Source organism: Lichenostomus cassidix, chromosome 1Ab (genome assembly GCF_008360975.1).
Source record: "Lichenostomus cassidix isolate B80296 chromosome 1Ab, HeHo_3.0, whole genome shotgun sequence".
NCBI classification, from domain to species: domain Eukaryota; kingdom Metazoa; phylum Chordata; class Aves; order Passeriformes; family Meliphagidae; genus Lichenostomus; species Lichenostomus cassidix.
In genome coordinates, this window is record NC_139481.1 from 621530 (window position 1) to 636487 (window position 14958).

General features: G+C 43.6%; 2 protein-coding genes across 2 annotated transcripts in view; both read right to left on the reverse strand.

Annotated features, from left to right (window-relative positions):
* Positions 1-3337, reverse strand: part of DERA (deoxyribose-phosphate aldolase) — a 33310-nt gene extending 29973 nt beyond the window's left edge. The window contains exon 1 of the mRNA XM_085049248.1: positions 3177-3337. Coding sequence (XP_084905374.1) covers positions 3177-3207 — 31 coding nt within the window. The 5' untranslated portion in view covers positions 3208-3337. The remainder of the gene's footprint in view (positions 1-3176) is intronic.
* A 986-nt stretch (positions 3338-4323) lies between these two features.
* Positions 4324-11872, reverse strand: STRAP (serine/threonine kinase receptor associated protein). The gene is made up of 10 exons (XM_085049249.1): positions 11691-11872; positions 10439-10574; positions 9631-9712; positions 9299-9371; positions 8585-8681; positions 7534-7671; positions 7041-7177; positions 6201-6350; positions 5600-5665; positions 4324-5270 (listed from the first exon to the last, which is right to left on the reverse strand). Exons 1-10 carry the CDS (start codon positions 11800-11802, stop codon positions 5203-5205), a joined length of 1059 nt encoding a protein of 352 aa, XP_084905375.1. The 5' UTR covers positions 11803-11872; the 3' UTR covers positions 4324-5202.
* Between the last annotated feature and the right edge of the window lie 3086 nt (positions 11873-14958).

The window sequence follows — 14958 nt, forward strand, 5'->3', positions numbered from 1 at the left end:
CAAAGGAGGAGCTGCAGAGCTGCAAACCAGAGAATAAACCTGAGTTCCTCTCTCTGCTCTCAAATTATCCATTCTGCCCCAAAGCAGCTCAGCAGGGACAAAAAACAAAATACTGCTATAAAAACTATGGTTGGAACTTTGCTCCTTCTCTGCCTATCAGCAGGCATTGTAGGATATATTTAACCAAGTCCAGGGGGTAGAAAAACACAAATAAATAAATAAATAAATAGAGAAAGGACACACCAACTGTGTGTTATGATTCTTCTACTACGTGCCAAGTGCTGAGGTAGATCATTTAATCCCATTTATTCTAATAACCTTTGAACCCTGCTGGTGCTCAGTGACCTTCCAGCCCCTTTGGCAAAGGTGACAAAAGCAAAGGAAGCAGTTCAGGTGAGGAACTCAGCTTCTCCCTCTCTCATCAGGATCCTTTCAGTCAGTCTACCCTAACCTACCCTTTCTACATTCTTGAAGTCAACCAAGAGAACCAACTAATAATTGATTTATAAGAACTATTCTTTGGGAGAATACAAAGACAGACAGGGAATATCTATCTCACAGATGAAAACTGAGCTGAAAGGACATAAATTTCATACATGGTCAGGTTAATTCTCCATTGGTCATTGTTTGTAGAGGATTCAATCAATTCATCTCGTGCTGGATTGGGTAAAAACCACATCCAGTGTGGTTTATCCATCCTGACTCAGAAAGTCTAAGCATCTTTACAGGATGTAGAGCTCTGCACACCAGAGCAGCTTAAAGCAAATGCTGAACTTTAAAGCCTTTTGGAGAACAGGATAAAAAAAGACAAAAGAAAAAATGGGAGCAAAGGTGTGGAAGAAGAGTGGAAGTGAAATGAGATACAACTTTTGCTTTGCAAAGCCACCTGTGAAAGTCACCATCAGCTGCCCAGCAATTGCTCACTGCCTGCTCTTGGCAAACATAACAAACCCACTGGTTTAAATTGGTTTAAATCCTTTCAGTGCCACATTTGACCTGCTGGTTTCACTAAGGCACAAAGGTGGCTGACATGTGGCAACTCAGTGATGTCTAATATCTCATTTTTGTGCTTGGGATGCAAGATTCCCTGAGAAACTACACAGTTTGGATGTCCAAGTGTTTTTTTGAGTGTGAAAACTCAAACCACAGTTTACAGCACAGGCTGAAAATTTAAAAAAAAAAAAAAAAAGAAATAATTTAACAAAAAAATCAGAATTCTATCCTTTCTGCACAACTTAATGTGAGAAATTACGCAGCTTACTACAGAAAATAAAATGGTGCAATAAAAATTGCACAGCAAGGAAGGACAAAGGTTCTGGTAATATGCAGCAGCAGATGGAGACTTCAATATAACACAGACCTTTTATTCAAGCCCATTCCACATTAATTAAAGCAATGGGTAAGTGAAAACAAATATGTCTCAGCACAATCGTCTCTAAATAGACTTTCAAAGTTTGCCATATGAGGTCTCACCAAATCTTTAGATCTAAGTGTCTTTATTGAGAAAAATCACTCCTAATTCCAGCTTTCCTTTTTTTTTTTCCATTAAAAATCAGAATAAAGCCATTTTTTGAAATAGAACTGACTGCCTTTGGATTCTCCCCCTCCCTCACTCCCCCAAGCTTTATGATTTAGTATCTGGCTAAGGAAAACTATATTTAATTAGGCTCATTAACCTTGCAGTGTGAACACGTCTTTTTTTTTTTTTTAAATAAGTCATCTGCTAGTCATCTGCACAGTCATGTGGCTTCGGGGATAAAAGTAATTAAAGCAGTTACACTACAGCTAATTAGCCAATATTCTGTAATCACTCTTCTAGTTTACTTTTTTCTCTGAAGACGTTTGAAAAAAATCACATTCAATTTCTTAACAGGAAATTCATCTCCTCTCTTCGAAGAACACGAATCCAAAAATACCGAGCATTTCCTCCGAAAACAATAAATAAACCCACTTCATTAGGGTAATTACACAAATATCTCAGGTTCCTAACACACTCCTGATCAAACACACCAAGCTTTGCAGGAGCTTTAAAGCGATGTGTTGATGGCATCGCATCAGATGGAGGAGCAGAGAGCCCAGCGATGCCCCAGGCGTTGGTTTCACAGCATTTCAGGGCAGCTCTGCTCCCAAAAGGAGCTTCCCCTTTATTTTATTTTATTTCATTTCATTCGGTGTGCCAGAGACAGCAGGTTGCTCTGCTCCACCCTGAGCACATGGCTGGGGAGGGAAGGGAAGGCAAGGGGTGAGAGCTGGGAGTTGTTTCTGGAGAGGAAAACTGTCCTGAGCCTTCCCTGGGGACAGGAGCTGTTCAGCTGGACACAGGTGACTCCAAATGGCCACAGGTGACCCCAAATAGCCACAGGTGACCCCAACTGGCCACAGGTGACTCCAGCCGGCCACAGGTGACCCCAGCTGACCACAGGTGACCCAGCTGACCACAGGTGACTCCAGCCGGCCACAGGTGACCCCAACTGGCCACAGGTGACCCCAATTGGCCACAGGTGACCCAGCTGACCACAGGTGACTCAGCTGACTACAGGTGACCCAGCTGGCCACAGGTGACCCAGCCGGCCACAGGTGACCCCAAATGACCACAGGTGACCCAGCTGGCCACAGGTGACTCCAGCTGGCCACAGGTGACCCCAGTTGGCCACACATGACCGCAGGTCTTGCCCCACTTGTCTCTCCGCGTGAGCTGCCCACAGGTTTGGGTTATTCAGCTCTGTCCAGACAAGCTGTAGTTAATTTCCACAGCGACTCTCGATACGGACAAGAGGTTGCTATTTTCACGTGGATCTTTACTAGGACAGATCAGTCTCCAAGCCATCGTTGCTCAGACCCTCGCAGGAACCAAAGCAGACTGAACAGAGCTCAGCTCTGCTATAGTGAGATCAGTGCTGCTCTTGATCTCAGGATGGAGCAGGGAATCTCCAGAGCACCTCGGAACCGCTGAGCAGCTTTCCTCACAACACAACACAACACAACACCAGGCTGCTTCCCGCAGCTCCAAGTGCTCTCTGTCCTCTGTCCCTCCCTGGCCTGAGACACTGCTTACCTCAGAACCCAACTGCCCAGCTCGGTGCAGCCCGGTTCAGCCCCTTAACCAGCCCGCTTCAGCCCTCACCCAGCCCGGTTCAGCCCCACTTAGCCCTTACCCGGCCCGGTTCAGCCCTTACCCAGCTCGGTGCCCGGGTTCCGGCCCGCCATGCTCTCTCCGCCCCACCCCGCCCCGCCCGGCAGGAAGCGGCAGTACGGCTCGGCTCGGCTCGGCTCGGCTCGGCACAGCACAGCACGGCTCGGCACTGCCCTGTTCAGCACTGCCCGGTTCAGCGCTCCCGGGACTATCGGCACGGAGCTCGCAGCCACCGCTCGGCCTCAGCGAGCTTCTGCTGATACCGTTACCGGTCAGCTCTCAAACACTTGCTCGTAACAGAACTTTAGTTTTGTTTTTTTGTTTGGTTGGTTTTTTGTGGGTTTTTAAAAAATTTCTTCCTTTATTTTACTAGCCCTTAGTAAGTGTTGGGTTTTTCTGACTATTAGGTCTGTTTCATTTTTCTGCCCGCTGGAGCAAGCTGTAAATGCAGATTTCTGGTGAACTTGGGAACACCACGGTAACAGTTGGACTCAAAGGTCTTTTCCCAGCTAAACGATTCTGAGATTCTATTGCAGACCTCTCCATGAAATGCTATAGAGCATCTATGTTTGCATATACTGCAAATATAGGATAAATGCCAGAGCACACAAGAAGTTGCACCACGGGGCAAGGTGGTCCAAGTTCCTCTTTTTAAATCCATCCTTCAATCTGTAAAGTGTTTTATGCTGAAATACTGCAGCTGGAACACTCATGAGCCTTAGTGAAATTAACAAAACTGAACCATCTAGCTGTAACTCAGAGTTGCTTGGTTTTAGAATAAAATTCAAATAGGTCATTGCAAGTAGGTATAGTCTGGGAAATAACATATTATTAATTGCACTAAGAAACCATAATTAACAGCATCCATCTTCATTACCCTTCTTCCTTCTCCCCTCCAACAGCAGAGAACCTGAGCGACTGGTTCACTGCCCTTCACAATGGGTAAGTATTTTCTAATGTTCAGATAGAACTGCCTATGTTTCAATTTATATTAAAACGTTAAGTTTCTGTTTTCTAGGATGACAGCATTACTGTACTCTTGGGGAAGAAAAATCAGGACAGTGAGGACAAGTATGACTATGAAAAAATAAAAAGGTGTATGAATAAATATACTTCTAACTTTCTTCTTTTCACACAGAATTCATTATGTAAAGCTTTCAGTAGAACATTAAAGGAAATGACAAGTGGAAGAATGGCAATTATTTTCTTTAATGAAGAAAATATGATTTGTAACCTTGAAAGAGTAACTTTTTGATCCAGTCTGGAGGACTAAACCCAAGCTTTACACAGATTTGCAGCCAACCTCTGATATTTTCATGTACAACCAAATACTTCAGGCAGCACGTTTAATTTAGGAATTTTCACTGTTTTTCATTTTAGAGACTCATGTTTACATTCAAACTTTAAAGAATAAAAAAAAGATACAAAGCTTACAGATCAAAGAACTTGCCACCCTCTGTACCACCACTAAAACATTCCTTTGCTTTCTCTCTGCACAGTACAAACCCAAGATGTCAAGGATTACGTGATTAATGTGGTTGCTTTTCCATTCCATGAACCCAATGCTCAACAGTAATGGACGAGTTTGGAGAGGCATTTTATTCAGACAACTGAAAACAGTTAAACATTCAGAAGCAGCATACAATGAAACAAAACCCGAACCAAATACTTTGAAGTACATAATCCCTTCTTTTCAACTAGAGCAAATTTTTCCAACTTTCAAGGAAAAAAAAAAAAAGGTAAAAGCCATTGTATCTCTTCTCCATAATAATGAAAACACACTACAATGAGTCTAATTGAGATTGGAGAGACTGGATCTTGGCTTGCACACTTCTTTGAAAAGACAGTAGGCAGTTATGCCAAAAAGCCAGCAGAACTCTACTACTTGTCTTTTGGGTTTTTATTTGGATGCTCAGTTCTCTTACAGACAACACCTAGCCAGTTCCACCGCATTCTCATCAATTACTGCCATCTGCCCCACGGAGAGAGCTCCCTCTGCAAGGCTGCTGTCTGTCTCTGCTCACTTGATTTAGTCTCACGTGTCCAAGTGCCACAAACAGCTGCACCAGTCAGGCTTTCACTTCAGGAGTTGAGCTGTACACTGTATCTGAGTTTTCAGAGGTGATCTCTTCTGCAACTGAACAAAAAGGATGTTATTGAACCTCACTTTCGATATCTAAACCAAAGCAATGGTGCAGGGATTGCTTAAACAAGACCAGTTCAGTTTGTTTTCCTGTTCACCCTGATGCAGTTATTCTACCCCCTCTGCTCTGCCTGCACAGCTCCAGTCTCCAGTCTGACACCACATGATCACTGTCAGGCAAATGCACTCAAAGATCTTTTGAAAAGAGTGAAAAACACCAGAAAGCACTTGGGGGAAACTACTTCTTCCATACTAAGGAATGCTATCATCTTGACTCATCTTTCAACACTTAGGCAGTTAAAGCTGACAGTTCAGTTCATTACCTATTTCCTCCTCTGCAGTTCCTGGAAGAGTAGTCCTTGCTTTTGCTGCTTCTGCATTCTCCTCTTCTGCAGAGGAGGAGAAAAACAAACAGTCAATACCTCCAGTTCCACCCACCCACCTTAATTTAAAAAAAAAAAAAGTAATTTCAGTGTAATTCAGTGTTGAGGAGAAAACACCTGAGCAAGCAATTCTATTAATGAACATCCTGGTGTAGTTATTGCTTCCCTCTCCCCAAGCTGAGGGAACCAAAGTACAACATAAAATAAAGCTGCCATCCCCACTTCTTTCTAAAGATTCTCTCTTTGAGAATTATAAAGGTGGTATTACTTATTTCTCACTATGAAACACAAAAATACATCACACTCTTGGCTTAAATATCCACAAAGTGTCTATATTCACAAATTATCCCCACAGTGTCAGTATTCAGAAAGCTTACAGGTATGATGTTAATTGCTTCCATGAGAGCTAAAAAATTCCATCCTTAAATCTAACAGGTATGAGGAGATCAGAAACCCTCAGCAGAGAAGAGTTACTGTACCACATTCAGTGGTTACACTAAAGCTAGATATGACTTCAGAAGAGCACCAAGCACACACTCACCAGGAACTACACACTTCCAAAGGCCATAGGTTTTGCCTACTGTGGTCTGCCAGAGCCTCAGTGTGCCATCCTCAGAGCCACTGGCATAGAGCTCCCCGTCAGGGCTGAACCTCACGCAGTGAATTGGACCAAAGTGCCCTTTGTAAGATTCTGCAGGGAACATGGCAACAGCATCAACTGCAGATTGCAGCCAACAACTGACATGTAAGTACAAACTGAGCAGTTTCTGATACAAAACAAGGCTTCCTTGAATTGGTGTGTCAGCAAGGTCTGCTTTAGGCAAGATGTTAATGGTTCATTAAGTGAAACATTAAGAAAAAAGGTGCTCAGTTATTCTGGACAGAAGTACAAAGCAAGCCAGCAGGGCACATGCTCAGCTCCTTCCACCACTCCTTCCACAGGCATACTGTTTGAAATGAGCCCTGGATCAGTAAGAAAAACATAGAAATATGCTTTTTTGAAACTAATTTGGCCAAAACATCACATTTTTCATAAAATCTTGTAACTGACATGTCTAATGAATAGTATGACACTGAAGTTAACATACAACTATTAAAGCAATACAGAATGAGATTTTTTTTTAAAACACATGCAGAGAGCTGTTAAATGGGGGTTATAATTAACTCTAAAATAGTATTAGGTATACTGAGATAGAAAAAATGCTTAATATACCTGATAATATACCTATTAATTATAGGTATTACCTATTAATTATAGGTTATCCTCTTGCACAGCATGCTATGCCAAGACCTTATTTGAGTACAACAGTTTCATTTACTGGTCATTGTTTTATTAATACCTATTTCAGAACTCCTTTTTGATTATAGGAGACAAACATACCTAATTCTTCTCCTGTATTATAGTCATATTTATAGAGTTTAAAATCTTCACCACCTGCAACCAAACATTCTTTCGCAGGGTGAAGTGATGCAGAATTGATTGTAGCAGGTGCTTCAAATGATTTAATCTGCTCTAGACTGAGGGAGAAAAATTTGTTAATACAGTTCATATAAAAAATTTATGAGAGCAAAGAAACTGTGATTCTACTCATCTCATTTAACATAAATAGAATACAACCCCACAGAGCTTCTGAAACAAATTTTAATACTTTCAAACCATGCTTGTCAAGTTAGAAACGACTTCAAAATAAGCAAAACAAAAGCTCACACATTCAGAACTACTTTCTGGAATATGTTTAAGTATGGAACTTGCCTTCTTAAGACATCATAGAGATGCCAGTTTTGACAACTGGGTGATTCTGGCCTTGTACAGCCAGCTTTACCCCCAGCCAAGCCCATGACTCAACCTGTGAAAACTCAAGTTGTGCACTCACGTTTCTGCACTATGAAAAGCAATAGTTTTCCCATAGGTTATCACCAGGATCTGTCCTTCTGGAACATACTCCATGCTGCTCACTGACATTGCCACGTTTAGGGACTTCACTTCAGTCATGCTACTCCGGTCCCAGAGGCTTAAAGGGAAACAAAAGGGGGAAAAAGAGACTCTCAGACTACTTGTGCAAATCAAACAATCTCCACCTCACATCCCCAGCAAGGCCTGGATCAAATGAGGCACCCAACAAGGAACATGGTTTGACTGCACAGCTACTGCAGATCTTCAGTGGCTTTAGCTGCATTCTCACCTAGGCCACGCTTGACACATTCCCTTTTTTTTAAATACTTTTACTTTTGCAGCTTAATGCCACAACAGCAAATGGTAAACACACCATTTAACTACTCAATGATTCTCCTGGAGATTAAAAATCTTGGCTTAAGCCTCCTAAGCAACACACCTTGAAGTAAGGTTTGAAGATTTCATTCTGTCTTTTTATTTCAAAAGACAAAGAGGTACTAATCCCAATTTACAGAGGTTCATTAAGGATAATATTTTCTATCTAGCAATGCAAGGAGTATCTAAACAGAAATTGAATTGTTTTGCTGTAACAAGTAAGAATCTTTATTCACTAGCTAACTGCTGCATTTCTATTTCTACAGTTTGAAGGAAAACAAACAGGACTAGGCTCTTGGCTATCCTGAAGAGTAGGAAACTGACAAAGACAACAGCAGTAGCTCAGGACAGTGTGTGTGCCAGGGACTCATCTAGAAATTCATCTTCTTTAGGATTACAAAAGGCATTAATTTATTCTACTGTGCAGTTCTCAAAGAGCTCTTCTTTCCAAGGAGAACACATCTATGAGGAGCACATGTTTGTGGGGTAAATTAGAACTAGTAGCAAAATGATCTCTAACAGCAGATCAGAGCTGAATCAGGCATGCAGCTACACGAATCTAGGATCAGGTAACTTAAATCCTTTATCAAAAAAACATAACTATATCCTCACATAGATTATGACAACAAAGAAAACTGAAAGTTCCTTTTTCTTACCGGACAGTTTTATCATCAGCTGAAAGTATCTGTTTGTCATCACTGCTCCACAAGGCCTTTTTAATGCCAGAAGTATGTCCACTGACAACATCAGGTTCTTAAAATAAAGCCAAGAATTTTAATACATGAAATAAAATGAAATCATGTCATGCAGCAGTTTGGGAGCTTCTGTAAGCTACATGGATCTCCAACAATAGAGACTGTAGAATTACTTCAAGAACTTATGACTTTATTTGTAGATCATATTTGAGGAGCAGAATAAATGTAAATGGGTATCTGATTGCCTAGCTTTCAAAAACTTCACTAGGTGAACATCAAAGTTCTCTAGCTTCCTATCAACAGTTCAGTATCAACATGAACTTAAACACACTTAAATATGTGGATTCTTAATTTCTTTCAAATGACTGAACTTTACTGAATTAGACCAATTTCCAGTGAGTCTGCACTGAAGTGAACCATGCTCTGCTGGATGTCCCAAGGCAGTGCTCAGCACCAGGCTGGATGGAGCTTTGATCAGCCCAGCAGCCACAGGAGAGGCTTTGGAACCAGATGGTCTGCAAGGGCCTTTCCAAGCCAAGCAATTCTGTGACCTTACATACCAAAAGGTTATAGTCACTACCTGGGTAAAACAATCCTCACCTTTGTTTTTTGGGATTCAGAACTTCATTTAGCTCAAACCAACCCCCCAAGAGTAAGTTTTAAAAGCAGACTCACCTGCTTCTGGCTTGCTCAAGTCATAGATACGCAAGAGCTTATCTTGTCCACCTGTTAACAGATAATTGCTATCCTGAAACAGAAGTTATAGAGAGTCAACTCTATTTTGAACCAAAATACAGCCTTTGTCCATGAGTTAAAATAACAGCTTTTTCTCTCAGACAGCCTCTAACAGACTTGTTACATTTACCCTACAATCTTAAAAATGAGCAGTGGTATTTCAGATGATTTGCCTGTTACAACAGACACATAAAAAGCAGAAAAGTAACTAACAGCACTGCACACTCAAGAGCTTATTTCCCTGGTGAACAAGATATAAAGGTTTCTCCTACCTGTGTAAAATCCACACTTTTGACAATGTGTTTGTGAGCCAATGTGATGAGTTCATCGCCTGACACAGCATCCCACACTTTGCTAAACAGCAAGAGGAAACATTCATGTTTTAGAGGCACCACAACAAACCAGCCTGGACAGTCAGATGGATTTGTAAGCAATCCTTCCTGATGCCATCACAACATTTTATCATAAGTGCTACATTCTTATAAATTACAACCCAATTAGTCAATAAGAATACTTCTCTCCTAAAGGTTTTTTTGGACTATCCCACCACTTCCCTTTATCTTCTTCAGGACCATGCACACTAATTAACATTTTAGTTTTAAGACAAAGGTGGCTCTGCTCTGCAACTTCATTAACAGAATTCACCCTCTACTAACAAGATTCAGCTTGCAAAATATTTATATTGCAAAGAGCACAAACAACAAAAAACATCAAAGAGCTCACTCACTAGAAGTTTCTTGAGAGAAAAAGAGGCTAACTGCTGGAAGCAAAATAAAAATCCCTCTCTCAACTCTGCTATAACTCCAGTGCCAGAGACTCCACCTGCATGGGAAAGTTATTCTAGCAAACCACTGTGGGAATTAAGCACATCAGGAAGCAATCCCAGCTGTTCACCACGATGGAATCAATCACAGCTGCTTCCAAGAAAGTGAAAGTCTAAGTTTTCATTTGGCTAGCCAAAAATAGGCTAACAATTACCAAAGAAAACCAAATGAATCAGTAATTTAGTTCAGCCATATTGGCACCAAGAGCACTACAGACTAAAATCAAAATACAGAGCACAGACAGTTCATCACTTACGCTGTAAAATCAGCTGCTGCTGTAGCTGCTTTGGTGGCATCTGTGTTCAGGGTGGCACCCCAGACAGCACCCTTGTGACCCAGAAATGTGCCAATCCAGTCTCCTGTGTCGCCCTGGCGCAGCATAGGCTTGCCATCTTCACAGAAACAAAACCGATATTCGCATAACAGGGTAAGAGAAAGAAGCAGTTTTTTATAAAGAAAAATCGTTCCCTTGCACCAAGCACGTGGAAATAACCCATACTTTACAAAGCCATTCTTTGCAAAGTCATTTATCTGGAGAGCTTAAATATGCAGCTGTGTTTGCTGCATGCCTGTAAACTGTACAGACATTTAAATACTACTCCAAATGAGATACAGTTTCCAGATAAAAGTTTTCTTTAAGATAGAGAAGAGGCAGAAAGAAATATTTCATTTGGGTTTTATTTTTACAAAAGTTTCCTGCAGGCAGGACAGACTTGGTTTGATTTTTTTCACTTTGGAACAATATTAGGAGGCTATCAGTATGCAGAAACAAGTCAGACGTTTGTAATTCTATACCTTTAAAACACACAGCGATATGACTAAAGCAGTAACAGAAAGCCTTTGCTGTCATTGTTTCTGGCAGGCTATCAGAGAGCTGTTCACACACGATGTAGAGCTGAACTGGAAGCACTTCCAGGCAGAAAGGAGTGCCTTTAACACTCGTGCATTTCAGAAGATGGCCATAAGTATGTATGAAGATGCTGTTCTCCCCGAGCAGCTCTCCCGTGCTGTCCGGCAGGCAGGGCAGCTGTCCGGCACACCGGAGCTGATTGCAGCCCTCAGCCCGTGGGACAGGCGGGCAAAGCGGGAGCCTTACAAACAAACCATTCTGGAGACCTCCCACCCCCAACAGCCCGGATCCTAGCGCGAGCGAGCGAGCTGCGATAGCTGCGATAGCTGCGATAGCCCCGATAGCTCCGACAGCCCCGATAGCCCCGACAGCTCTAACAGCCCCGATAGCTCCGACAGCCCCGGTAACCCGGCAGTGCAGCAGGAAACACAACCGGCTGTCCGCCTTTGTCACTGCACAGCAGCCCGAGGCGCTGTGCCCGCCCCGGGAGATCAGGGACACCCCGGGAGATCAGGGACACCCCGGAACACCCCGGGACAGCCCGCGCTCCCTGCCGCCCGGCGGCACCCTGGCCCGGCGCTGCGCGGCCTGCGAACGGCGGCGCTGCCCCACGCCCAGCCGGCCGGCGGCTGCCCAACAAAGCGGCCCGGCCGCTCACCCTTGCAGGCGCTGATGAGGAAGTATCCGTAGGGCGTGACGCCGCTGAAGGCCAGGTCCACGACGGGCCGCGTGTGGCCGGAGCAGGTGAGCGGGGTCTGCCTCATGGCCATGGCGGCGGCGCTGGCGGGACACGAGTCCGGCGGGCCCGAGCGGCGGCGGGCGGCGGAAGTGACGGATCAAGCGCTTCCGGCGCAACGGCGTCATGCGCGGGGCGCGGCAGAGGGAGCTCCGCCAGGGGGACAGCGCGTGTGCGGCTGGGGGAGCTCCGCCAGGGGGACAGCGCGTGTGCGGCTGGGGGAGCTCCGCCAGGGGGACAGCGCGTGTGCGGCTGGGGGAGCTCCGCCAGGGGGACAGCGCGGGCGCGGCTGGGGGAGCTCCGCCAGGGGGACAGCGCGTGTGCGGCTGCGCAGGCTGCGGGTGGGGGTGGCGTGCTCAGTCTGCTCCGTGAGGGAATAGCGAGCTGAGCTCGGCCCGTTCCGTGCGGGAAAAGCGAGCTCAGCCCGCTGGCCGTGCGCGAATAACGGCGGCACGTTTGTCTGCTATCCCGGCTCCTGAGGGAATAACGAGCGCATCACCGTCCCGTTCATCCGCTGTCCAGCTTCCTGAGGGAATAACGACCGCGTCCCCGTCCATCCCTGTCCCGTACATCCCACACCGCTCCCGGGCTGCGGCCAAGGCTCCCCGTGCCCGCTCTCTCCCCTCTCTCTCCCCGCTCGCTCCCAGCCAGCTCCGGTGGCTGCTGCCCCAAGGCAGTCCCGTTTCTCTGCAATATCCATCAACCCCAACTTACCAGGAGATCATCAGGGCCTCGCAATCGTGCACAGTAATTCACCCATCCCTGCATGGAATAACAAGTGTGCCAATCATAGGTGATAAAGCACCTGGGCCAGACTCTTATTTCATATTTGTAATTGCGTGGCTGCTTGATTAACCAAAGTCTTTGACAGCCAGGGATTGAATTGTCTCAGAAGTGTTGCTGACAATCAATAAAACTCTCCTAGTGTGAAGTCCTGATTCCAGTGCTATGATTACAATAAATAATGCAGAGACTCAATTAAGCAGAAGTGTTTATTACACATATTTACATTTCCAAGGACTCCCTTCTCTTAGATATCGCAGTTGGAAATACATTCTCTCACCACCGAGTGGAGCTCCTTACCCATTTATTGGTGCACTAGAGATCTGAGAGTTTCTCCTGGGAGGTGACACTGGTGATTTCAGCATGTGCCTGGCAGCTGTGCAGACACAGCGCTCAAGAAGTTAATACATGCTTCATTCTCCAAAATTAATTAGCTAAACAGGTGAATGGAAATCTCTAAAACACAGCAGCAGGGTGGACCCTTTGTTGGCAGACCTCAAATACGAGTTATTTTAATGACTGGTATACTCCATACACACACTGATGTTCTCCATCTCTGTTAATTTTTTTTTTAATTTGGAGAAACGCCCAGCTTCTGTGCAGCTAATTTAGGGAGGGCAAAAAAAAAGAAAGAAAAAGGACTAGCTGTTAGCTGGAGGATGATGTGTTGCAGATGCTGCATGCAGATATGTGAGAGCAATTGCAGAGTGTTGTGTTGCTGGGTTTCCACTGGGGGAATAATTAAAAATGAGTGCCAGCCTTGAGCAGTCAATTATCACTGATAACAAGATGAAAGATAAAAGGCAGATGTAATCATATTTCACAAATAATACATCAGTGTGCCTCTAGTCATGGAGCCCTTCCTACATCAGCCTTTCACAGCAAGTGACCATATTTTTTTCTAGTTTCCTGCAGCTTCAGTGTCTTCAGAATTCAGTGTTGCTGAAGTTAACCCTCAGGAAATAAAGGAATGTAAAGTAAAGATATACATACTGTTATTTTGCTACTTCTTTCCAAGCCTCATGTTGGATCCACTTGATAATTCAGGCTAGCTAAATAAATATTTACCTGTGCAAAAAGAATTTCAATTCATAATAAAACCGAATACAATTGCAAAGCTCTGCTAAAGGAGAATTAAAATTGCCTGACAGTTTACTTGTTTTCCAGGAAACAGCTTAGCAAAATTCTTATTCTCTGAGGATCATCACAACTGTAAAACCTCTCTGTGAGCTCACTGTGCTGTCAGAAACAGCAATACAAATTTCCAGGAATGAGCTTTAGCTGAGCTCCTTCACAGTTGTAGGCTGCTCTGATGTTTGCACTTGGAAGATGTTTTTCACAGTGCAAGGTGTTTATAGTCACTGTTCTGGGAGACTGAAGTGATTCAAACAGCAGCCTTGCAAATCAGCACACAGACAGCCTTAGTCCTGCTGTCCCAGGAACACCTGAACTGATCTGCCAGGAAGGACAGTGACTTTCCCCTTGTTTTCAGGGGTAAATCTTTGCTGAAAAGACAGAAGCTAAACCAGCTAACATCAGTCAGGCTGGTTGATAAGCCTTTTCTAGTCACTGTTTGAACAATCATGCAGATTTGCTTCAGCTTCAGTTTTTCAGCACTCCCTGGTAAATGCAGGTTTTGTACTATTAATATTAGGGGTGTGAAATATTCCAATTTCTGATAAATAAGAGTTTGTAACTTGAGTCTCAGCCTCTCTTCAGCAGGCAATGTGATATCTGCTGGTTTATGAGAGCAAGTTGTGCACTGCAAAGAACAGGAGCACAACAGTGTTGTTCTGCTGCAACTTGCACAGTAACTTAGATTTGAAAAAGCAGAATGTTTTTTTCCTAATGGAAATCACTATGTACTGGACTGTCTTTGCCTTTTAGGACACACCAGAATAAAGGTGAGCTTGAAAATAGAGGTTAGGAAGAAAAAGATAAGCAAGACTACTCATATGTGACATATATTTGTGTTGTTTAAAGAAAATACTAGATTCTGTACAATTTCTTTGCATAGACAGCAATTCATATTATTCTCTCTGTCCTCTGGCCATAAAAACCTCAACTTTTAAACAAATAAAATCACTCTTCTGAGATTTGAGAATATGTTCCATTTCAAAACAACTTTAAGCTACATTTGTCTCTGGACTGAATCCACCAATGTCATCAGTATTAGATCATGGATTAATTTGGCTCATGATATTATGCTTGGAGTAACTACAGTTGTGGGGTTTTGGTCTTTTGCCATGATCAAACTTTGAAAGAAATTAATAGCACTGATGGTAGAAGATGATGACCATGCTTCTTTTACACTCAGGAGACAGAAGAGAGAGATTTGCAAAGGGATTTTTTTACTATTATTGAGATTTTGAGGAACAAAGATTATTGTGCCAAGATACATAACACT